The sequence below is a fragment of the Hippocampus zosterae genome, chromosome 10 (assembly GCF_025434085.1).
Source record: "Hippocampus zosterae strain Florida chromosome 10, ASM2543408v3, whole genome shotgun sequence".
NCBI classification, from domain to species: Eukaryota; Metazoa; Chordata; class Actinopteri; order Syngnathiformes; family Syngnathidae; genus Hippocampus; species Hippocampus zosterae.
The window spans coordinates 5,216,974-5,242,903 of NC_067460.1; the positions used below are offsets into that span (position 1 = coordinate 5,216,974).

Here is a 25,930-nt window from a genome sequence, read left to right on the forward strand (position 1 = left end):
TGGAAGGATGGATACACAAATTGTACCTGTAGATCCAGATTATACATAGAATTTGCTATGTATAATAACTATGATGTTAATTCTGTATCAGTACCCAAGCACTAGATTTATCCATGAGCACCTAGGAATTTATAAAGATCATATCCCACATTGTTACACTTGAAAACTTCCATTTGCGTGTCTGTGAATATGTATAGGATAATTGGGAGCTCAAACTGAGAGTGTTTTAATATTTTATTAAAAACAGATTTGTTATGGGTATGAAAATAAATCTGAGTAAAAAAAAGAAAGAAAAGGCCTGATAAACTCAGCCACTTCATCCATCCAATATCCATTCATCATATCCACTCCACCCTTGCTTAAAGACACGCACAAACGGTTTCCTTGTTGAGCGCTTGAAAAGAATTGAACACACCATCATAATACATTATAACACATTTCAGTGCCCAACGCTAAATTGCTCTTGAAATAATCCTCCATGAGGCAGGGGTAAGTATAATCTGTGGGAGGGTAGTAGGGGGAGTATTCAGGAGCGCAGATGCTCTCCTGCAGGTTGGCCCAGCACTGAGGCATGCAGTCACTGTCCTGAAGGGTGCAGTTCTGGTTGTGGTAGTTCTCTGTGGAGTAGCTAATGACGTTGCACTCCATCCTGGTGGGCGAGTCGATGCAAGAGGAAGAGGAAGAGGAGAAAGAATCCTGTGGCGAGTAACTATTGTGATCGGCTGGGCTGCACAGCTTCAGTGACTCTGGTGAGGAGCAGGGGACCTAAAACAGATCATTTCACTTTTGTGAATCCAGCAGTCCAGCTTTCATACCAATGTATCTGATAAACTGAAATGTTTAATTTTCTAATCGGGAAAATCAAACGTTTAGTGGTTCAAAAATATTACACCTTTTTTGCAACAATAATCGAGGGCTTTGTTCAAAACCACAAAAACGAACATGATAATTGCAAAGTAACAAATGGTTTGGTAGTACAGTCGCTCATTTCCTTTTTAAACCACCATTCAATGAGATGACAGGTTACAAAACCGTTTTTATTTCCTAAAATTGATTAGATGGTCTATTAATGTGGCTAAATAACTCTCAATCTATTTACGTTTTAGGTTGGACCTTTTTGAATGGCTGTAATGTTCTCAAGCATCGGTCACCATGATGGGGCCAATAATGATATCGTCTGACAATTACACACGCACACAAATATGTTTCAAATCTGCGCTTTATTTCGTTCATCAAATTAATTGTGCTGCCTCGGGTAGTTGCCAGCAGAGAAGTGTGAGTTACCTCTGGGAATACTGTACAACCTTCTGTCGCGAGTGTGACGGCGATCGTGTGGATCCACATTCTTTTACATTGGCGCGGTGCATTCTGGGACCTGTAGTACTTATGACGCGTAAATTTAACTGGTCTTGCGGTGCTTATCTTCTTTTATATTGTCCGTGGATTGTTTAAAAAGACAAATTCTTGAGCCCTTTGGAACACTGTGGTAGTCTAAATTGTATTAAAAATAATTACTAATACTCCCAGACAATTGTACGGTTTTTTTAGGACGAACAACACTTTTTTAAAGGCTGCTAGTGTGCAAACCTACCAGCCCGTGGCCATAGTTGTCTGAGTCCAAGGGAAGGCCGTGGCTCCAGGGCAGCGGCAAAGAAGGAGGGAGTGGCATGGAGATGTTGTTGTAGCAACAATCGCTGTTGTTTGGGATGTTGTTTCCACTGAAGCAGTCAGGAGGCACCATCATGTCCCCAAACGGCTGCTGGCTGCACGGAAAGCCGCTCTCCGTTGCCTGGATGCTGCACCCTTTGTCGGGTACAATGAAGGAGGCGGGACGCGGCTGCACCGCCGCAGAGCCACAAGTGACGGGGTCCACATTGGGTGTGGTGGGGGGATCCACATAGCTACCTGGATTAAATTTATAAATAAATACTTAAATAAATAAATAAGTGGTGATTACAAAAAAATGCCCCCCAGTCCATCGCGAAACAATCGTCCAAATGAATGGCCACACCAACTCAGTCCTCCACCCCCTTAAAGTCTAACAATTAAGATCATCTAATTGGTGGGTTTGTCTGGCAATCAGTTCGCAGGGTGTATCCCGCCTCTACTGCCTGAAGATAGATGGGACAGGCTTCAGCACGCCCCGCGACCCTCGTGAGGATAAACAGATTAGAAAAATGAATTGGTGGGTAGAGTGAACATCTTCTCATCAGAATACAAAGAAGAGCTGGAGTGCAAGAGCACTGGTGCTCTTCAAAGGGTTAAAACGTCATCAAAAATAGCTTGGAACGAATCCCTCCAGCCGGGTGCGGTAAATGCAAAATGCTTTAATTTATAGCTTTAGAGACTTTTACATTTCCAATAACCATCTGAGTGCCTGGGCCCAGAAGTCTTTCCCATCTCTTTTTTGACAGTTTTAAGAGCTTCAATAAAAAATCCAGGAGGACCTTTAAATGGGTCCGTAATTTAAGAGAGTGATGTCACAACATCACCAACGGACACAAACGTTTATAAATAGGAGCCCTGCGCACTTCCAATTGTGTTGTCAAATGTTGCAATGATCTGCATGCCGTTTTATGTGAGTATATTTGGTTTTGGGGCTCAGTCCTTGGTCGCCACGGAATTCAAAGATTTTTCAGACGTTTAATTTGAGTCATTCGTAATCTGCATGCAGAGCGCTTTGCCATTGCATTCTTGTGTTGGTTCTTCGTCATATGCAAAGTTTCGAAACTGCTGTGTAGACTTACTTGAAAAAGGCGACGCACATAAACCCTGAAGATCCAAGCAGTCTTGAGGTATCTGAATGTCAGAGAGAAAAGCAATATTTAAACATGGGGCAATGGCCGATTTTTTTTTACATGTTTCATGTGCTGCTTGCATTAGGCAACATGTGGCAGTGTGTTTGGGTGTATTTTGAGGGGAGAACACTCTTTTATTTACATGTAAAGTTTATATGTTCTCCCCATGATTTAGATTACAGGCAATACAGTTGCGTGACGAGTATGTGCTGAGAGTGGAATTACCGTTTTGACTTTTTTACGGTTGGCCTCGCGGGCTCGGTGCCTCTGCAGGAGTTCTTTGACTGTGGTCTTCACTCTCACTCCTTGGTACACCCGTGGTTTATCTGCAGGGTTGATGGGAGTTGGGAGGGGGTCAAGGGGGGGGGGGGTCATGCCACTCCTGTTTACCAAATAATGGACGATAAAATATCACCCACTCGTCTCCCAGCCTCCCTTACCCCAACAACACGACGCCTGCGCCCCCTCCCCAGAATCCTATTCATTCGAGTCCCTAATGTTTTTCTCTCTGGATAAGAATGAAATATTTATTAGTTTCTGGTTTATTTTACTCTCATGAACCCCCCCCCCCCCCCACACACACACACACACAAAGAACAACCACGTGATAATATACTGTCCTGTGTCTTGAAGGTATATGGGAAACATGCACGTATTTTAAGTATGCAATGATTTAAAAAAAAAGAAATTAAAAAGAAATGCCTTTACGCGTATTTTCTGTTCTTTATGCTCCAAGTTCCCCCTGTTTTTTAAGCGTGAGGTAAATACAGTACGCGTAAAAGCGCACATAATCGCTCCATAACTCATTGCCTGTTTCCTTGACCTGGGTGAGCCTGTGCACTCTTCCCCGATCAACGCGCCCCTTCCAGCAATTAGGCGTGAAACTTCCCACCACGGAGCGAGCGAAAGCTTCCTCTCTAAACTGTGGATCTGCTTGACGCGCTCTTCCAACCACCCCACCCAAACCAGAACACTCCGGTAAGATGTAGAAAATATGCGACTGAACTTGTACATTTCTCACGTGTAATAGATTGCTATGACCGACATTGATCTAAAGTGAAAATGTGGTTGTTGGTCGGTTGGGATAGTCGATATTAAGTCCACGTAAAATACAGTCAAATTAATGGGAGAGGGAAAAAAAAAGTCCTGTATACCGGTCGGATGAATGAACTCCTTTGATGTGTCAAAAATCACTGTAAACGTTTACGTTTGCGTGCAAACGCAACTTTAGAGCGCGAAAACTTTGAGGATTCAGTAGGAATGTTGTGAATTTATCGATTCTGTGTAAGGGCGACGTCTGGGCTGCGCGTAGAGTCAAATTGCTCTCGCCGATCTCTGTTACGTATTAAAATCGACCTTCTGCACGGTTGAAATAATCAACCTATGTGTCGGGGAAAAAATCCTCTGAATGAGAATAAAGATACAATGGAAAGCGTTTGCATCAGTGCGTGGGATTTTCGCCGAAAGGCTCGGAATACTCGGGAATGCCAATTTGATAAGGCACGAACCCGATAACGAGGCACGCCATCTGATAAATATTCATACATCTAAATGCTAGTCTATGATTTGTCTTAAACGTGGCAAAGAGAGGGCCAAAAAATTGCACGGCAGACACATCCCACTGAAACACGTTAGTCATAACTCCCTGTTCCGCAAAGTCAGCTTGCATAAGACAAAGAAAACTGTCCAAATGTTACTTTTATTTATTTATTTTGTGCTAATGGTTGTTGGATAAAATGAATATCATGTGTGCTGTGAAAACGCAAATTAACACGTCATGGAAAAAAATAGTCATGCATCGCACAGTACGGTTAGTGAGAGGGACAGGTGAATTTGAATGAAAAGGGACTCCCCTGATGAGCTAAGAACAAGGTGGTATCAAATAGTAAATATTTGTCATCTTTTGTTAAGCTGACAATATATCCAACTTTGAACGAAATTTGCGGCCGCGAAGTGAAAGGGGAAAACACATGTTCTCCGCATGGTTCAATTAGTGCTTTAGTTAACAATTCAAGCATGACTTATGTTCTCTTTTTGTTGTTGTTGATGTTATTTATCAGGAGAAAAAGCTACAAGTGGATTGGACTTGTTGAAAATCCTTCTCGAAACTCACCAGACATGACGACAGAGAAGATGAGAAGTTTCCCTGATCAAGACCCGTGGGGCTCCTCAATGTCCCTTTCTGCCTCAGCACAATGACCAAGAACGAAAATTGTACAAAAGTCTCCAAAAATACCAACCCAAATCTCTTAGAGCAGCCTCAGAGCATACAACAATATTGTAATGCAGCTGGGAACATATTAGTTTGGGATTTTCTCCCTCCATGCCTACTATTTAAAACCCTTAGAACTCAATGATTTGACAATGATTTGATTGCGCGTTACTTTCGATTTGAATATTCAGAGGCAACGGAGTTATATCGATTTTTCGGCAAAATACACTACATTGGTGCATTCTATATGTACATCTTTAATAGATGATCACTTTATTTTACATTTGGATCGAAAATAAATCACATTTCCACTCATTTATCCTCCTTTTGAAAGATGACAGCAGCACACCCCCTCATTAAGCAGGAGGGCAACCGTGCGTCTTCTGCGCAACTGAAACACCGCAACCTCACTTTAATCGATCATCACATATTGGCAGGGCTCGCCCCGCGCGTCAATACCGCGATCGGACACATTTAATGCTTTTATAATGAAAAAAGAGGAGAAAAGTGGGACTCGGGTGGGCGTGGCAAAGGGCTGTAGCCATCTTTGGATGCGCGGGCCTTCAGCAAGTGCAGAAAGAGCAGAAACGGGTCCAATTATGACGTCTGAAGGGGTTCAGATTCAATTGGACTCTGTATTTAAACAAAATAAAACGTTTTATTCTCTTTATTCGTTATTGCTCCTAACTAGTAAAACGATTTTTTTCAATACAAATAAAGGACACCATGTTGACTCATAGTCTAAATTCACTTGTTTCATTCTGTATTGGCTCGTTTGCTGTTATGCACTTTTGGGTTTTGCAAACTGGAGTTGTTATAATATCGTCTACTAAAATGTATACATTGTGCCATACTTTTGCTCAGTCATGTTGAACAAACGGCTCGTATAGACAAACGGCCATTTTCATCAGATCGATATGGCTACAATAATGTGGCAATAGCATTCAAGGCAAGTTTGAGATTTTGATTCCGTTTTTAGGGTCACCATTAAGAGTAGTAGTTAATTATTGTCAATACTGTCATATATTGCAGAGGAAATCAATAGGTGTTCACACTTTGTGCTTAAAATACTGTTTTGGGATTTCATTTATAAGGGCTATGTTTTATAGTCTGTCTTGTTTTTATATTTCGTACTTTTCCTCATGCATGTTTTTATTTTAGGTTAGTTTTTTGCGGTATTTCACTTATCTAATGCACAGTACTGTACGTTTCTTGCTCAAACCTCTCTCTCTCTCTCTCTCTCTCAGGCTATGTAATGTCGCCCCTTGCTGTTCAAAAATGAGAACGTCGTCTTTCCTCGAACCCCTACTCAGATACAAAAATCCCTTTTCCCTGTTTTAATCCACCCTTTTTTATTTAATGAAACGACATTTGAAATTACATTTTGATGACGCTTCATATTGTATTCCTCCAGCAGGTCCAAATCACCAACAACAAATATTATAAAATATGGAACAAATATTAAAGGTATAAACATGAGCCTGCATTTGAATTTGAACAGGTATGTTTTCTACTTGGCTTCAGATTAAATTATAGCACAAATAACGCTGCTGCAAATACTTTTGTTGAGCTACTTCTCTTGAATTTAAACCCATTGAAGAGAAATATCTTTTATAAAACATCATGAAAAACTTTAAACATAATAATTTCTCCATGGGCCTCACTCAAAAAAGAATAACGACTTGTACTGAACTACTGAACATATTGACTAGTTTGGTAGTTTTATGATCACATTCTGTACTTATATATGTATCACACATAACTTTGCAACATTCAGGTGCTCTTCCTAAAAAATCATGAATCCAATTTGTGTAATGCATACAATCAAGCCACACAGACGGATACGTTTCAAGTGTTAATTCATGTTCATTTAGATGATTAAATCAGCATTTTGAGTTTCATGTTTATGCCTAAAAAGTGCAATAGAAATAAAGCTTGCTTGATTGACTAATTAAGATCGAGGCGGCGCAGTGGTCGACTGGTTTGCGCGTTGGAGTCACAGTGCAGAGGTGCAGGTTTCGATCCAGCCTTCCAGTGTGGAGTTTGAATGTTCTCCCAGTGCCTGTGTGGGTTTTCTCCGGGTATTCCGGTTTCCTCCCTTGTTCCAAAAACATGCGTGGAACATTCATGGAACACTCTAATTTCGTCCTAGGTGTAATTGTGAGTGCGGATGGTTGTATGTGTGTGTGCCCCGCGTTTGGCTGGCAACCACTTCAGAGTGTACCCTGCCTGAAGACAGCAGGGATAGGCTCCAGCACACCCTGAAACCCTTGTGAGGACAAGCGGATCAGAAAATGGATGGATGGATGGGTGGATGATTGGATCTGAAAACTAATTTTTTTGAAACGAATGAGAATAAATGTGGGGAAGATTAACAAAGTGTGGACTGCAGCTGGAATCAAGAGCTTCGGGATCCACCATGCACTGACAAATGTGAGACAAGGGTTTCAGTTGTCGCATAGCTTGTGTAGCTTGTGACAAGCCACTCTTGATTAACAAACAGCGTCAGAAGCGTCTTACCTGGGCTAAAGAAAAAAGGACTGGACTGCTGCTGAGTCGACTTGTGAAGAGGAAGCTGTGAAGGCCACTGTTAGAGCAACATGGGTTCTCACCTGAGCAGCGCCACACACTGATCGACTCCATGCCGCGTCGCATTGCTGCAATAATTCAGGTAAAAGGAGCCGCAACTATGCATGGAGTGCTGTACATGTACATACTTTTCATGCATCTACTTTTTGGAAGGGCAAAATTTCGAAAACTCTTTTCTTTGTATTGTCTAAAGTAATTTTGAATTTTGATTTTTTTTTAAATTAGTTTTCAGATACAATCATCTAAATCAGGGGTGGGCAATTATTTTTTGCATAGGGCCACATGAGAACCAGAAAATATTATGGAGGCCCCGATCAAAAGGGAGAACTAAATTCAACATAATATTAATTGGATTTCTTTATTTAAAAAAGCAATATTTTGCATTTTTTTTCAGACTTTAAGAATACATTATTCCATCGCATTGAACGGGATTTGCTTGACTTGGCGCTACTGCGGGCTTCCGTATCGTCTCCCCCTTCCTCCCTATGCTCTGCAACTTCAAGTAACTGTGCCACCTGGCGTTGAAATGCCTGTCATTACAAGTCCTCATTTTTTGATGAACATCTGTCTTTGAAAAGTCCCAAAAAGCCGGCAAACCTATATTTGCATATTCGGTGACATCAATAATCATCAAAAGAAAACTGCTCAGACAGTAACATGCAGAAATTTATGACAAAAAAAAAGTCACTGATCATCAGTGATCAAAGTCAGGTGAAGTTGCAGCAGCTCGAGAGCAAACAAAGACACATTTGGGCTCTTGCTCTGAAAAAGGAGACGTCGATGGTGGACAGTTGTGTTCAATATCACTCCAGCCAAAGCTGCAGGGCGGCTTCAATTCAATACGTTTGATGAGTTGAAAGTCACGACTCAAGCGACAAGAATGCCAAGATAACTTATCTTGTCTCGGGTGGCAAAAAATTCTGTCGCGCGCCCTCTCAGAAGGAGAAATCATTTATTTACTGGAAGGATAGAATCATATGATACATTCAATATGTGGTTATTTTTAGACCTGTTTCAAATTAGCATCCCCATAATCGGGAACCTTATGATTTGAAATGTCGCTTTTTTGGAAATTGTGTTGAATATCCTACACAAGAAATAGGTTCTAAGAATTATTTGTGGAATTGCAACCTCTACAGATGAAGTGGGCCATGTTTTTAGTGGTCCTTTGACTTTGTGGAGACTTTGATTCTCCACTACGGCCAAATGCTTGTTGAGTTTTTCAACACCAACTGATTTAAGGTCCATCGACTCCTCCCTGTGATCTTAGTCACAGATCCTTTTTCTCCTGAAAAATACTCATAGCTCAGACACGTGAGTGGAGTCAGTAGGTCCTCCTTAGCTCGTAGGGACACCAGGAGCTCACGGCGTCCTCCTTATCCCAAGAAGCGTGAGCCTCCATATTTAAAGGGAGACTCGTGTTGTCGTCTGCTGCCTCCTCTGTGATGATCTTGGACGCCAAGTCGCTGTTCACGTAGGGAGAACAGGGGAAGGAGGAGGACATAGCTGTGTAGGAGTTGCTGGAGGTTAATAGTTGGTACTGCACATCCTCAAGGGAGTGCAGCGTGTAGGACTGGCTGGAACCCTGACCCATTGACGACGAGCCTTGGCTTGGTTGGGAGGGGCTCCCCTGAGATTCCGGGCCGGTCATAGATGATGGGACGCTGACAGAAGCCAAGTCGTCTGGACAGAGAGCATCCACCTGGGGAACTGGCTCTGGAACCGACTGCTCCCACGAGTCTCTCTGAGGAGGATAAAACAAGAGTAAGACCGATGTTTCCCAATGAGGTGTACCAGCCAATGGGTGGGCCCATGTCGGCAAGGGAGTCACTTTTGGTTTAGTTGAGTCATGAGGATAAGCGGTATGGCATATGGATGTATGAATTCTCAAAGTGTGGTACAAGCACCATTATTGGTATGCAGGCTCCTCCCACTAGTGGTATATGACAGAATAACTGACTTGGTCAAAATGTGCCTGTGCATTTTTAAAATCTAGTATAGCATATTTTTTTACTACGGTTTACTTGTAAATGACCGATTAGACCGTTGGGCATGTTTGTGCTGAGGGGTGGGGGGCGGGGGGGATAGTTCCTGTTTCGATTAAATCAGACAATAAAGAACTCAGACCACCTTTCCTGGGCTGAAAAAGGGCACCCATTTTACTTTAGAAAATCATACAGTTTCCTACAAACAACAAAAAAAGTATGACCGTATGAAGAGGCCAGCGACAAGGTACTGTCCCATGTTGATCTATTTTCTGAACTTTTTTTGTTTCAGACAGTGAAGCAATAAGGCAGCGGCGTCCAAACAGTCAGGGACTAAGAGCCATTTTTTTCTGTGTTACTGCAAAGAGCCACCTCATGCTCATGGGCACACATAAACATCACTGCATCCCTTACACACACACACACACACACATACACACACACACACACACACACACACACACACACACACACTCACACGCACACGCACACGCACACGCACACGCACACGCACACGCACACGCACACGCACAAGCACACACACACACACGCACACAGACCTCTGCTCAGCTACATGGATTGTAAATGTCACACACCAACATGATAATGACAGAAATTGACTCCTACAGTACAAAGACCACAGGCCAGTCATTTTCAACAATGAATATTGTGTGCACTGTCTCACACACACAAATTCCCAGTTCAACCAAGTCCACAAACAAAAATATAATAACCGTTTTCTCTTAGCATGCATGTTGCTTAGCGCCTTCGGGCAGGGACTTTTGGCATTCCTTCTCTTGAAAAATCCTCTTCAAATGCGGCTTGTATTCCGTTGTTGCAACTCGAAACAGGCATGGAAGCTGCAGTGGGTACTTACTACTTGGGTCAGCTTGCTACATATTTGACCGAAATCAAGTTTTGGAGCGACGAACCTCCCGCGATCGACCCGATCGCGCACATGCAAGCATTTTCATTTACATTGGGCGCCCGCGTGCGTGCGTGCGCCCAACCACGCACACGTGCGCATAAGCAGGCAAGCACGCATGCCGAGATGAGCGACACCTACAACGTCACACACAGACACACAAAGTCCCCCCACCATTTCCTCCTCCCAAACCTCGCGGTCGACTTGGGACCAGTTTGCTGGCTCTCGGTCGATTGTGATTGACGTATTGGGCACCCCTGCCTTAAAATCTGAGGTGATCATCATCATAATTTCGGCTGTAGATAGTGCCGTTGTTTGAATGTCAGGGACATCGCGGAGGCGTTTTCGACGCTTGTCATGTGAAAGCCCGGGAGCCGCACTGAACCAAAGCCAAAGAGTCGCATGTGGCTCGCGAGTCGCCGGTTGGCCACCCCTGCAATCAGGGAGCTCAATAGCTCTGGGGCGCATTAGCATCTACAGGTATATGACAAGTAAGTTGCTATATTTGTTAAACAATGTTGGTCACACTCTTATTTAGCCTAATGTAAAAAGGATTCACATCGCTCGACATCATTAAGCCGCATCATAAATCTTTAAAGTTTCTGTGAACATCTTGTTGGGGGAGAAAGTGGCCTTTCTCTTCATCCGCGTGTTCGTTAATGTCAGATCCAACAGACAGAGAGGAATAATTCCTTAACAATCACTACTTATGTCAACTTCAACCACCTGCAGCAAATATAAGAACAATCGACCCCAATGTTTTGAATTTTATGAGCATATCGTCTTCCTCTCCATAAGTGCTCACGACAGTTTTCTGGGCACAATGTTCAATGTGTGTTTTGTGGCAACGTGCTCTTTGTCCACAACATGAGAAGGAGCAGAGGTACGTTGAGGTGGTCTTTTCAAATGAAGATTCTCAGACTTTTGTGTGTGTGTGTGTGTGTGTGTGTGTGTATGTGTGTGTGTGTGTGTGTGTGTGTGTGTGTGTGTGTGTGTGATCCTTATTCCCAAGCAGTGGCTGGAAACGTTTATCACAACATTCTCTCCTCCTGGTCCGGTGTGCCATTTCAAAACATTGCTCTTGTAGTCACAGATTGAACTTCTTCTGATGTTACAGTGAAACTCCTCTCCAACGAAACTTACATGGGCAAAAATACCCCCTTGTGTGAAAATATTTTTATGCATGAAAGCCATTCCCACATTTTATATATCTCCCCCGACAACGAAAGGTCCCCCTGTTCCGTTATCCATCCATCTTCTACAACTTATCTGGGGCCGGGTCGCGGGGGCAACAGCTTTAGCAGGGAAGCCCAGAATTCCCTCTCCCTAGCTACTTCTTCCAGCTCTCCCCGGGGGATCCCGAGGCGTTCCCAGGCAAGATGGGTGACATAGTCTCTCCAGCGTGTCCTGGGTCTTCCTCGGGTCTCCTCCCGGTGGGACATGCCCGAAACACCTCACCAGGGAGGCTTTCAGGTGGCATCCGTATCAGATGCCCAAGCCACCTCATCTGGCTCCTCTCGATGTGGAGGAGAAGCGGCTCGACTCTGAGCCCCTCCCGGATGACCGAGCTTCTCACCTTATCTCTAAGAGAGAGCCCGGACACCCTGTGGAGAAAACTCATTTCGGCCGCTAAGGATCTCGTTCTTTCGGTCACGACCCATAGCTCGTGACCATAGATGAGGGTTGGAACGTAGATCGACCGGTAAATTGAGAGCTTCGCCGTTTGGCTCAGCTCCTTCTTCACCACGACAGACCGATACAACGTCCATCACAGACGACGCTGCACCGATCCGCCTGTCGATCTCTCACTCCCTCCTGCCCTCACTCGTGAACAAGACCCCAAGATACTTAAACTCCTCCACTTGGGGGAAGATCTCCCCCCCGACCCGGAGGGGGCACTCCACCCTTTTCCGACCGAGGACCATGGTTACAGATTTGGTGGTGCTGATTTTCATCCCAACCGCTTCACACTCTGCTGCAAAACGCTCCAGTGAGAGTTGGAGAGCCCTGTTTGAAGGAGCCGACAGCACCACATCATCTGCAAAAAGCTGGGATGCAATACTGAGGCCACCAAAATGGACCCCCTCAACGCTTTGGCTGCGCCTAGAAATTCTGTCCATAAAGGTTATGAACAGAATCCGCGACAAAGTGCAGCCTTGGCGGAGTCCTAGCCTCACTGGAAACGATTCCGACTTACTGCCGGCAATGCGAACCAAACTCTGACATCAGTGGTATAGTGACCGAACAGCCTGTATCAGGGGGTTTGGTACCCCATACCCACGAAGCACCCACCACAGAACTCCCCGAGGGACACGGTCAAACGCCTTCTCCAAGTCCACAAAACACATGTAGACTGGTTGGGCGAATTCCCACATACCCTCGAGGACCCTGCTAAGGGTGTAGAGCTGGTCCACTGTTCCACGGCCGGGACGAAAACCACACTGCTCCTCCACAATCTGAGGCTCGACTTCCTGACGGACCCTCCTCTCCAACACCCCTGAATAGACCTTACCAGGGAGGCTGAGGAGTGTGATCCCTCTGTAGTTGGAACACACCCTCCGGTCCCCCTTTTTAAAAAGAGGGACTACCACCCTGGTCTGCCAATCCAGAGGCACTCTCCCCGTTGACCACGCGATGTTGCAGAGGCGTGTCAACCAGGACAGCCCCACAACATCCAGAGCCTTGAGGAACTCCGGGCGAATCTCATCCACCCGCGGGGCCTTGCCACGGAGGAGCGTTTTAACCACATCGGTGACTTCAACCACAGAGATAGGAGAGCCCTCAGGGTCCCCAGACTCTGCTTCCTCCAAGGAAGACGTGTTGGTGGAGTTGAGGAGATCTTTGAAGTCCTCTGCCCCCCGGTTCACAACGTCCCGAGTCGAAGTCAGCAGCGCCCCACCCCCCACTGTAGACGTTATACGAAATCTTTTCCTCTGCTCTTGCATTGCAACGAGACTCACTACAACGAAAACAAGCCTTCCACAAACATCTAATCCAACCTCAGCATGCCACAGTGACCTCTACTGCTTCGTTCGGAAACGGCAACAGCAACCACCACACTGGTTTACACATGCGCAGTAGTACAGGAAGTATTTGTTTAAAATGCAGCACGAACATTGCATTGCTAAAATGGCGACAAAACGGACCTTTGCATACCAAGGAGTTCAGGAAAGGAAAGCTTTAACGCTTGAAGACAGGATAATGGCAATAAAAATGGAAGATGGAGGATGCAAAATAATAGACATTATGCAAGAAATTGGTGTAAGTGAAAGTAAATGCGGATCATAAATTTCATAATTTCTTTCCCTTTTTTTCTTTCTACGCTGGCTGTATGAAGTGTCAAATAAGTGTATGCTCATGCTTATGCGCTATTGGAATAAAACTTGAAAGTACACATGTACAGTTTGTTTTTTGTGTGTGTTCATGTTTACATCTGAGATAAAATTACTACAGTGAAAAGTCAGCTGTTGTGAAAAATTTCTTGCTGCAAACATGATTTTGTTACAGTGGAGTTTCACTGTAGTGCAACCGCCCCAAGCCGTGCAAGACATTTTTCAATGCCAAAGGAGCTTAGAACCGTTTGGAAAACGGGGTGGAAAAAAATAAACGTTCAAACAACTCAGTGAAATGAAACCCATGGTACCAAATAGCAAAACTCTGACCAGAATTCTTTTCCGGGAAGTTGCACGCATAATGTTTCTCTATGAATGTACTAGAGTACAGTAATAAGGTGGATACAGTCTATGAATAGACTAACAATGGCAAAGATTCCTACCATATATACATGTGATGACTCTCCACTGAAAGGAGGCAAAAGCGATGATAGGGACGAAGAAGGTAGGAAAGATCCTCCAGAGCCTGAGAAGGTGGTGGTGGTGTTGCGGTATTCACTGAAATTGTCAGGGTAGTAGGTGTCAATGAGAGAGAAGCTTGATGTCTCACAGCCCAGTGGTCTGCCTCCAAAGGTGGATGGGTACACATCTGGTGAGAACTGCTTGGTAGATGGACCAAAGTCCGAATCCGATATGAAAGGACGCCTCATACCGTAGTAGCTGGGTAACATATGAGACCCTGTAGGAAAGAGTGGGACAATTTTTATGAAGTTACAAAAACAATTTGCTTCAAGCTTCTATGAGACACACTACGGACTCTACTCTGTAAACATGATCATGCTGCTCTGCAACGACATGACTTGGGCAATATGTTCATCATTGTGGTTTTGAATGTTGAAGAACTTAGTTTCACAAGTCAGGAAATGTTTCTTGCCTTTCCATGCATCCAATTTCTTTGCCCCCTGTTCTCATTAGAGTCACAGGTGAGATGGAGTCTCTCTTAGATGAGGGTGGGCAAGAGGTGAGGTACTTCCTGGATGGGTTTCCAGTTTATCGCAGTTGTCACATTTGAGTTTATTTAGCTTTATGAGAAGGGTAACCACTATCAGAATGACACACTAATGCAAACTATAATGATAATAAACAACATGAATGTTGTTGTCTTAATATATTAAACGTTCAGGAATGTTGTGGCCGGTGACAATAAAGTGAACAGTGTATTTGGTCCTTTTTTCATTCATTAAAGTTGCTGGGGGTTTTTTTCTTTCCCCGAGTCATTTTCTCACCTGACATCTGAACAAAAGAAGGTGGAGTTGTTGAACCACTCTGTTAAGACAAAAAAAAGACACGTGAACAACACTTAAATCATTTTTACGTTTCTTACTTGAAAGCAAACATGCTACAGGTATTTTTTGTACCAAACAAAGAATTCAGTTGGAATTAAAACAATTCAATAATTTCAGGTCTACAAATATCTCAAAAGGTCTACAAATATCTCAAAAGACAGTAAGTTTGAGTCCTCAATGTACGGAATGGAGCAAATTGATGAGCAAAAATGAATTTCAAACATTTTAGAATAAGGCTTGGATTCTATTCCATTTGTTACATGTTTTGCTTAGTAGCAGCAGTCCTAGTTGTAGTCATAGGAGAAGTTGATAGTCGACCTCTATCATTGTAGCATCATGCTAACACCACACTACTGTCTGTTGAAGTACTTCTTCTTGTGGGATTCATTTTGTTGTTGTTGTCGAGTGCAAAGTCTGGTCATGGAAAACTGCATTGAGATAACCAAATGAATTCAATGGACAGGTTACCGTATTTCTGAGGAACCCTATTTGGTCATATCAATTTGAGTTTTTCTCTCTCTCTCTCACTAAAATGTCATAATTGTCCGTTTTAAGACCTAAAAACCGAGTTTAGCCGCATGTGAGGAAAAGACAGGAGATAAGCGCTCTTGTTTGCATATCGCCAACATGAAAGAGTTGATAATATGAAGCCAATGTAGGCTGGGAGGCAAGCAAATTTTGAGGACAAAATTTGAATGTGATTTGCCAATGCTAAGACTTCCTCTTATGGCCCAGGTACGGCTCAGTGCATCTCTGAAAGCCTTGCAGGGAAATCAGCATGTTTAAGTTCATACTGCGTGTGTGTGGCTGTCTGGTTAGGTGCCATCCTTGCTTTGGAAAATACAACAAACCCAGACAGTACTATTTGAAAAAGCACAGATTGTTCAGTGACAATATTCAACATATGAATGTTTATATTGCATCCTTGATTGGGATCATTTGATATTAGAGCATGTTTGGAAAGACGATATCCATAATCGCGCCTATGACAGTCTTGTCCCCATTTCGAACAGTAGACAACTCACTCTGTGGTCAATGTTTGCTCTGACAGGCAATGAAAGGCCTGGATAGCTTTAGTACTCCTGTGTCTTTGTGGGTCATCTTTTGTAAACATAAAAGTAAACAGTGCAATGAAAAGGCCCTGAACTGAGACCAAATACCCTCACACGCGAACACATGCATATGTTGACATGTCGTTTTTTTTTTTTTGCGTTCATAAAAAGGATCCAATATATTAACAAGACATAACCACACTGTTTTAAAGCTGCTGTTAAGTCGCTATGGCCACCATCAGCTGTTGTGGTCTAAATATTGATGACCAGCCAAGGTACCTCATTGGTTTTTTTTGGCACAAACGGCGGTGTAATATATTCATTCCAGTTATTATATGCATACTTGTACAAACTCTTTGGTTCACTAATATGATCAGACAATGTTTTATTTTGATCTTTTGACATATATATTTATTGGCTTAGCCTTCTTAATCTTCTGATTATATATTTTCTGTTTCACAAATGCTTATTGACGGCTGTGAATGTGCTTTTGCCATGATGATCCAAAGTAAATTACATTCACAGTCGGGAGGCAACTTCAGAGCTGGCATCATTTTACGATGATAACAATAATATTCTTCTGCTGAAAAAAAGTTGTTAAATTTCCATCCATCCGCAATCAATCCGCAATCCACTGATCCTCACGAGGGTCGTGGGCGTATTGGAGCCTATCCCAGCTGTCTTCGGGCAGTAGGTGAGGAACATCCTTAACTGGTTGCCAGCCAGTCGCAGGGCACACTTAGACAAACAACCATTTACATTTACATTTTTTTTTTTCCCCCCAAGATGGCGCCCGAGTAGGCAGCCTTCGGCAAGTGCTCTTCAAGAGCCTTGCTTTTTTGTTCTTTTTTGCTGTTTTTGTCTTTTGTTTTGTCACATGTTGTTTGTTGTTTCATTGTGTGGACCTGATATGGACTGTTTTCAGCGCTTTTTGGCCACGACATTCGTCAAAGGAGCAGTATCTGTGCTTGGTGGTTGCGCCTTCTCGGCAGCACGCCTGTACCAGCACAGATTTTGATTGGGAGGAATGTCGGCGCCATTGACTGTCGGTGCTGGACAGACCTGGGGCGCTTGTGTTTTTTGCGCCAGTAATGGGCAGCATTTTTCACAACCCTGATTTGTTCAGTGGCTATGTCAGCGCTGTTGGACAGTCGGCGTTGGTGCGGCTGGATGGATGGCCGCTGAGGTTGAGGATGAGGAGAGAGGAGCGTTGGCAAAGAGCGCCGACGCGTATTTGGAACCGTGAGTCGCCGCTTGGAATTGAAATGGATTTCCACGCGACAGGAGAAGAGAACTAATCTCTTTTTTCGTCAATGGATGCTACAGCTTCTTGTTGACTTTGAAACTTGGCTTGTAGCCGACGCGTGCACATTTTCAGCATGACGTCTCTTATCCACTTTGATTTTCTCCTCTTTCATCGCAAACTGCTTCAAACAACAAAGTGTGTGACGGATAAGTGGTTAGGACTGCACAACTGTCCGTGTTTTGTGTTATGTGTTGTGTTTATTATTTTACTTTATGTTAACTGTTTTGTAAAGCGCTTTGTTACAGCTGCCGCTGTTGTGAAAGCGCTATATAAATCAGCATGTATTGTATTGTATTGTATTACATTCAAAATCACACCTACGGACAATTTAGAGTCTTCCATGAACCCAGTGGATCTCAGTTATTTTTTGTCATGCCCCCCCTAGGGAGAGGAAAACATCTTGCACCCCCCTACCCCACATGACTATAAATAGTATCATTTGTAGTAATTAGTATCATAAATTGTAAAAGAACACCTTTGCATAATACTGTATCCTTATTAACGTATAAGATAATAAAAAGGAAAGAAATACGGACCAACTTACAACAAAGACTAGCTTTAGTAACTGGAACAGAAAAGATTTAAAGTGCATCTGAAATTCAAAAATGACATTAAATCCTTAATTTAACTATAAATATTTTTTTGACTGACCATGTCAAACCATACAAATACTGAAAAATAAAAATTTCATAAAATCAATAACTAATAATGCATTTGAACTAATCACCAACATTATCTCAGAGCACAGTATTTAAAAAAAACAGCAAAAACAAAAATATATAAAATGATTTGTGGGGTTTTTTTGTTTTGTTTTTTAATTAAAGATGATGTCTGTATTAATGGCTACAATGAGCATGTTTTGCAATGCACAGCTTTTCTAAGCGAGGTTTGAAGCAGGACACAACAACTCTCGGCTCCTGCTCAATGTGTAGCCGGGACCTGTATTTTAGTTTACTGAAGTAGCAGTCACAAAGAGGCATGATTGTTGGCAATATTTGGCAAGTTTTCGCTGGAAAAAACTCTAGCAGCTTATCATCATGATTGGAGTGAAATGTCTTCAAGTGGCGCTTTAATTTATTTAGCTTCATGCTGTCTGCAACCAACATTTTTCGACACAGTAAACTCACCGATCTTTCCTTGTCTGCCACCGCAGTCACAGTGAAGCCAACTGCTTATTTCTTATTTCCTTATTATTATTATTATTATTCCTTATTATTATTTCTTATTTCCTCCCTTAGAATGTTCCTTGCACAAACTCTGCCAATTAGAGAACCACTGCCCCCTCACGTAGTGGAGGTGCAACTTCACGTTATTTTAGGACTAAAAAAAATGAAAACATGTTCCACGAGGTCAAACGCACCCCCCTTGACGGCGCGCCCCCCGATTTGAGAAACACTGCATTAACCTAACATGCATGTTTTGGAATGTGGGAGGCCGGTGTGTTGAATTTACTATTTTTTTGTTTGTTTGTTTTTGGGTGGTTTTGGCAAGTGGTTGCACGAAATAAAATCATCAGGACACAGAAACATCTCATAAGTAGACTATCCATCCACCCATCCATTTTCTGAACCACCTTATCATCACAAGGGTTGCGGGGGGTGCTGGAGCCTATCCAAGCTGTCTTAGGGCAGTAGGTGGGGAACACCCTTAACTGGTTACCAACCAATCGCAGGGCACCAATAGACAAACAGCCATCCGCGCTCACACTCACACCTGGGAACAATTTTAAGTACTTAATCAGCCCGCCATGCATGTTTGGGAATGTATGAGGAAACCGGAGTACCCGGAGAAAATCCACGCAGGCCCGGGGAGAACATGCAAACTCCACACAGGGAGGCCGGAGCTGGAATCGAAGCCGGTACCTCTGCACTGTGAGGTCAATGTGCTAACCACTCTTCACTTAGCCACCTTGAGAACAAATATTGTTTAAAAAATGTTCAAGCATATTTAATTCAATAAAAATTCAGTAAGGGTCAGTTTTAAAGCACAAATAATGCTAACCTGTAACTGGATAACCTGATAAGCTGTCCACTGTAGTAACTGCTGTCTCTGAAAGGGTTAGGAGTGAAATTTGATGAGGTAATTCATATTGACTTTGTAGTGATGCATGATGTATTTTTATGGCTTCTGTAATTAGATTTTTGTTTGCTTTAGGCACTTTTTTTTTTGCAAATAATGAAACAGACACTGGTCATTTTGTTGATGTAGTAGTTTTTTGGGTGGTGGGTGTGGCTGGATATCATTTTGGTCTTGTCGTTGTCTTGATAATGCCTTGGTCTCATTTGGTGGGGCCATGATGGCAAAACTCGTATTTTCCCATGCTGTGGGCAAAACAAAGGAGCTAGACAATGAGGCATACATTTTTCAGCTGAGCATGGTTTCGTGCAATTAGCAGTTGTTTCCGCGTTAGCGGAAACACGGACAGCATTGAGAGTCAACGGGTCACATTTTCAGGCTCTGCGCAAGTCTAGCATAGAGTGCAGTCTAAGTGGGGCGCTGTTCTTTTGCTTGGCATTTTCCTACACTTTACACAGGTAGAAATTGGCATCAGGGGAGCATTTATGTAATGTATTCCAATCGAAGCGGATCCCCTCGTTTCCATTAAAATCAGGGTGGTTTAAGTGGAAGAAGAAATAGACTCAGTGAGGTCTGTGCATGACACTGGCACTCTCAAAGTGCATTTATACTTGGAAACTGAGAGTTCTTCCCTTGCGGATGATGTATTTGGTCACATGTGACGTGAGCAATCGGAGACCATCTTGCACCCACGGCCGTGCGTCCATGTGTAACCCCCACCTAATAGTTGTGCTTTGCGGTCAGGGGGGTTCCGTAGAAATATTTATCAGATGATTATGTTTGTTGTTCATTCAATTCATTGATTTCTGCAATGATTCAGAGGGATTTACGCCCCGGCACGAAAACGAAGATCCTGCCCTACAAAAATTAGTTATATTTTTCTTATGTACATACTTACCTCAATCAATCAAATTTGACAGGATTGTTCGCAACACTTTTGTCTGTGGGATGTCAAATGTAGAAGAACACTTATTTTCACTTAATGAAAACACTTAACTTTCACCATTCATTCCCACACTCACACCTAGGGACAATTTAGAATGTTCAATTAACCTGCCACGCATGTTTTTGGGGATGTGGGAGAAAACTAGAGTACCCGAAGAAAACCCACACAGGCACGGGCAGAACATTCAATCTCCACACAGGAAGGCCGCAACTGGAATCAAACCCTGCACTGTGACGCGCTGACCAGTCGACCACCGGGCCGCCCGTAATAAATCACGAGATTGAAAATGTTCAATTAACAGTCCACTATTTTATCTAGCTTCTGCTTTAAAGCAATCTCAATGACGTTTTGGATGATTTTTCAGAAGTGTGCTTTATTTGTTTATCTTCAGCATAGATTAAACTTTGGTGGTTCACACGTCTCATGGTGCAGAGATGCAGGGGTCAATTCCAGATTCTGGCTTTCTGTGTGAAGTTTGCATGTTATCTATCCCCAGTGACTGCATGGGTTTTCTCTCGGTACTCCCGGCTCCTCTCATATGGCAAAACATGCATGGTAGGTTAATGGAACACTCTAAATTTACTGACAGTCATTTACACCCAATGACTGTGAGTGTAAATGGTTGTTTGCCTATGCATGCCCTGCGATTGGCTGGCAACCACTTCAGGGTGTACCCCCGCCTGCTGCCCGAAGATGGCTCCAGCACGCCCGTGATCCTCTTGAGGATAAGTGACTTGGATAATGGATGGATGGGTGAATAGATTGGATGGATGGATGAATAGACTCGACTTCCCTCTGAGATACAGCTCAATGTTTCTGTGTCATGTCCATCCATTTCCCACTGCTAATTCTTTTTCGGGTCACAGGTGGGCGGAAGCCCATCACAACCAACATTGGGTGATAGGTGGAGATACAACTTAAACGGACAGCTATTCAAGATTATATCCATTCCTTTAGGCAATTTATAGTCTTCAGTTCAGTCTCACATGCATCTTTTTGAAATGTGGGAGGAAACTGCAATGCCCTTAATAAACTCCCTATGTAAGTGGAGATTTGGACACAGAACATTTGACTGCGAGATAGGCGTCCAAACCACAGGCCCAACCGTGCTGCCCTTCCCCCGGTTATGTCTCACATATGCGTAAATAAAAGGCATTTTCAATCAGTGATTGTCTGATTCCAGCATAAAAGCAAACACTGTCCTGCAACAAGCTTGTGTCAGGTGGCTTGGATGAAAAAGCAGTCTTGCTTGTGCATGTCGATGTCGAAAGCGAAGCCTGACTGCAAGTGTGAATGCGTGTTGTTGTGTGTTTTTGAGGCAACAATAGAGCGGTTGTCTGTGGCCTGTGCAAGACTGCGGACAATACAGGCCTGCAGGTGTGTACGGCTCAAACTTTGCATAGGCAGCCTCCTGCACGAGCTTTTCACTGTCTCTCTATGGTACTTGTCCACCCGTTCCCTCCTCCAGCACACAGAAGGTTTTTGGAAAGCATGGCCATCACTATTGCTCGCAGTGAATTAGTGCTCTTTTGTTATGCTCTCAGCACCGTGCTTAGCTATTTGCGCATTGGCTTTGCAAGAGCTTGACGGCTTTTCTAAGCAAAGAAAGCTCGGGGAGGGTGGTTACAAGATAGACAATGGATCAACCGTGAAGTTTTCGTCCACATAACCAGCTTGAACATCAACAGACGGGGAGATTTTTAAAAGGCCACCAGTAGAATGTCAACTGTGGCCTTGAGGTTTGGTCAGGGAGGGGGGAAAATAGATGGAGAGACAGGAAGGGACAGAAGCGTAGTGGTTTTTAGAATGTTGTACTTACACTATATCTTGACCCGTTCGTCTGTCGGGATCGTTTCTCTGCCAACAGGTCTTTGACTGTGTGCTTCACACGGACGCCCTGGTACACTCTCTTTGAATATTCTATTAGGCAATAAAAACAGTATGACTAGACATAGTCCAAATGCAGAAGAAGGTTCCGATGTGTCCGGTATTGCAGTGTCACGTAGAGTACATGATTAGTGCTGCAGATATGTTGATTTGAATGTTTCACAGTTTAGCAATATAAAGGAGTAACTCTTTGGGAGTCATGTCGTGGAAATAGTCTTTGGGATGGCCAGTGCAAATGCAATGCTAACTGGACGTACATTACACCACAGTTTTTCATGGCATAATATTTCATTAAAACTTTAATTTGAAAAAGTTACCTGGTGCTTTTTTTTTTAACTCAACTATCATACATAAAATGGAGGGCAGAACATATTAAGATTCTAATGTCAACTGTAATTCATTAGACGTAACATTGTGCACAATATTTTAGAAAAGCCCAAATATGTAGTTGAAATGCAAATAAATATTATGATTATTGGGAAAAATGCATACATGCAGAATATAATTTTTCTATGTATTCTGACTATAAAAACTATAATCAACACAGAATGACAAATGCGAATTATTCAGCCCTAATCATTGAAAATAGTTTCTAAAGTACTTATTTCCTCAAAGAAAAAGCAATATATATTATATATATAATGTACACAAAAAAAAAAAAAAAATATATATATATATATATATATATATATATATATATATATATATATATATATATATTAAGTTGAAGTTACTTACCAGTGTCCATGGTTGTTCAGTCTGACACACAGACAAGCCGTTCTATTCTTCTGCTGTATTTGTCTACAGTAACTGAATACCAATGTTGAGCACCATGGTGAGTGGTGTGCCTCTGTGAGAGCTTTAACCACGTCGTCAGGAGGGCAGGTACGCATGGAACATGCCACCTTACTTTATCAATGCAGATGTGGAGTGTGAGCTTTTTAAAACATATTTGTTTAAATGCAAATATTTGTTAAGGACGTTTTTTTGGACTATTTGCATCCAAGTTTAAGATTCTGCATTAGAAACATTGCGTGCATATATACTGTATATACACATATATATATATCCACACACACACACACACACACACAATTCAACAACTGTTTTTATAGAGCATTTTAAAACAACCACGGCTGTATTCAAAGTGCTGTACATGGAGCAAAAACAATTCATACAACAAACAATAGAACAATAAATGAATATCGAAGACACTAGAAAGCACAAAAACAATTTGTTTTCGGTACCTCTAATAGTGTCTGTTCTGCACACCTGAGACATTGAGCAGGTGCGAAGGGGTAAAAAAGCTCTGAGAGGTAAGGTGGGGTGTGGCCATTTATAGTTATATACAATATTTTAAAACAAATAATTGGATCTTAAAAAGAACTAAAACTTATAAGAAGCCAGTGAAGGGATGCCAAAGTAGGGGTTACTTGCTCCCTCTTATAAGTTCCAATCAAGAGGTGAGCAGCAGCATCCTGGAACAACTGGAGACACTTAATGGTGGATTGGCTGACTCCAAAATAATGTAAAGTGCATTCCGGTAATCAAGCCGAGATGTGATGAATGCATGAATTAATGTTTCAAAGTGCTCTTGAGAAAGGAAAGGCTGTACTTTTGCCAACTGCCTAAAATGAAAGAACCTGGATTTGTCAACAGCACCAGCTTACCTGTCCAATTTAAAATCACTGTCCAGTTTAAGACCCAAGTTCGAGACTGTTGGTTTAAGATTCGAAGCCAGGGGGCCCAAGTCTACAGGATGGGACATACAAGGGCCACTGGGACCAAACACCATCACTTGTGTCTTCTTTTCTTTGACATTCAAGAAATTCAGTGCCATCCCAGGTCTTGATTTCCTCGAGACAGGATAAAAGTGGCCTCAATGAGAAAGTGTCTTTTTTGCTCAGCAGGTCATAGATCTGACAGGCATCCACATAGCAGTGGAAGGAAATGATAAGATAAGATAAGAACAGCAGAGGCCCTAGAATTGAACGCTGTGGAACACCACACAACAGTGTGGGAGCTCATGACTCAGAGCAACCAAGGCCAACACAAAATATTCTGTCAGCCAAATAGAACCTAAACGATGCAAGGGTGCTACCGCCAATGCCCAGCAGGTGCTACAAATGAGCCAACAGAATACTGTGATCCACTGTATCGCATGAACGTGTCAGCCGGGACGTCTGGTAGAAACGTCGGCAACGTCTCCTCAACACTACCATGCTCAAACGCAGCTGAACTTCCAACGTATCCTTGAAAGTCCGACAATGAATGGCGATCATAAACCAAGCACTGTGAATAGAAAATAAAGCTGAAGCAGCTGGAGCATCGCCACACACACTGGCGCACTGTCCAATATGTACACAAAATATGCAGGCCTTACAGTAATAACTAATCTAACGCGTTAGTTTTCCCAGCTAAGTAGGCAGACAACAGTAACTCATCAAAAACAATGTAAATTTATTTACTTTGATAAGATGGTGATGGCAGAATTTCAACTGAGAAATGGCTTTTACCACCAAAGGCAGTTACCACTAATCATGCCTGGGTCAGTGAGTGACATTTGACAAGAGCTCAGGCCGGGTGGTCACTCATGCACGTATTGTGCATGGATCAAAACTAATAATCGATGGTTCATAAAAATACTGGTGAACATTTCTCATACTCTTGTTCACGAACCAAACAGCTGTACAGTATGGAACATATAAGAACATGTATTTACAGCTAAAAGTGAGGCATTATGGGAACCTTGAACTTCACATTCTCGTGTCTGGGGGAGCAACATCACATATGCCCATGTCACATTTTCAACACGCCAACAACTCATGCGCCCGTACCATAGCACAATGGATGATAATGGATAGAATTGCCTTTTCAAGCTGGAAATACAGTCACATTTTTTGAGCATGTGTTGGCTGAAGATGAAAATATTTATGTTTAGGTAAAAAAAAAAGTACAGTACACATTCAAGTTTAAAGAGAAAATCCCACCACATTTTGTATTGCAGGACAGCCCCAAATGCAATCATGATATAAACGATGTACCTTATGAATGTTAACATTTGCCATTATAATATGCATAGTCTATCAAGCAACCAAGCTTGAACTATGTTCAATTTATGTAGCCCAGGGCTTTCTGTTAAAGGTGATGAGCCAATATTTTCTGATAATGTATTTATTTCTGTATTTATTTATTAGTTTATTTAGGTTTTGGGATGTCAATCAGTACTGGCTGAACCCCATCTTCCCACACTTTGTCTGTTGCGTTCACAAATCAGACTTTGATATGAATTAGAATGAGGAGGAAAACATTTTTGTTTCTGGAATGGAATAAAGCTACCATTTGAGCTTTAAATGGATTTGTCTTTGTGACTGTCAAGAAAAGCTGATCTGAACAAAAGCGCTGAGACAACAGATTCACACTCTGAATATTTGGGTGAGGTGATGCTTCACTTTGCTGCCCTGAGCCATGTCCTA

The 25,930-nt window shown here is 42.6% G+C and overlaps 2 protein-coding genes and 1 long non-coding RNA gene across 3 annotated transcripts; 1 reads left to right on the top strand and 2 right to left on the bottom strand.

The window, feature by feature from the left end:
* Positions 1-221: 221 nt before the first annotated feature.
* On the bottom strand, positions 222-5,132 carry linc.pou2af1 (lnc RNA pou2af1). The gene is made up of 5 exons (XM_052079088.1): positions 4,912-5,132; positions 3,024-3,124; positions 2,744-2,799; positions 1,592-1,901; positions 222-765 (listed from the first exon to the last, which is right to left on the bottom strand). Exons 1-5 carry the CDS (start codon positions 4,916-4,918, stop codon positions 418-420), a joined length of 822 nt encoding a protein of 273 aa, XP_051935048.1. The 5' UTR covers positions 4,919-5,132; the 3' UTR covers positions 222-417.
* LOC127609291 (uncharacterized) lies at positions 3,124-6,392 on the top strand. Its single transcript, XR_007964511.1, has 2 exons — positions 3,124-3,776; positions 4,859-6,392. It is a non-coding gene; the product is annotated as an uncharacterized LOC127609291 (long non-coding RNA).
* A 1,446-nt stretch (positions 6,393-7,838) lies between these two features.
* On the bottom strand, positions 7,839-25,548 carry si:ch211-213d14.1 (POU class 2 homeobox associating-factor 2). Its single transcript, XM_052079131.1, is given in 6 exon segments — positions 7,839-9,343; positions 14,285-14,580; positions 15,128-15,167; positions 22,387-22,487; positions 23,193-23,203; positions 23,205-25,548. Coding segments are annotated over 6 exon segments (1,011 nt in total). The 5' UTR covers positions 23,348-25,548; the 3' UTR covers positions 7,839-8,923.
* Positions 25,549-25,930: the final 382 nt, after the last annotated feature.

Coding starts and splice junctions, on each gene's coding strand:
- linc.pou2af1 (XM_052079088.1), bottom strand. Junction 2,800..3,023: donor ACCGTAAAAAAGTCAAAACG/GTAATTCCACTC, acceptor TCTGACATTCAG/ATACCTCAAGACTGCTTGGA. Junction 1,902..2,743: donor GCGTCGCCTTTTTCAAGTAA/GTCTACACAGCA, acceptor TAATCCAGGTAG/CTATGTGGATCCCCCCACCA.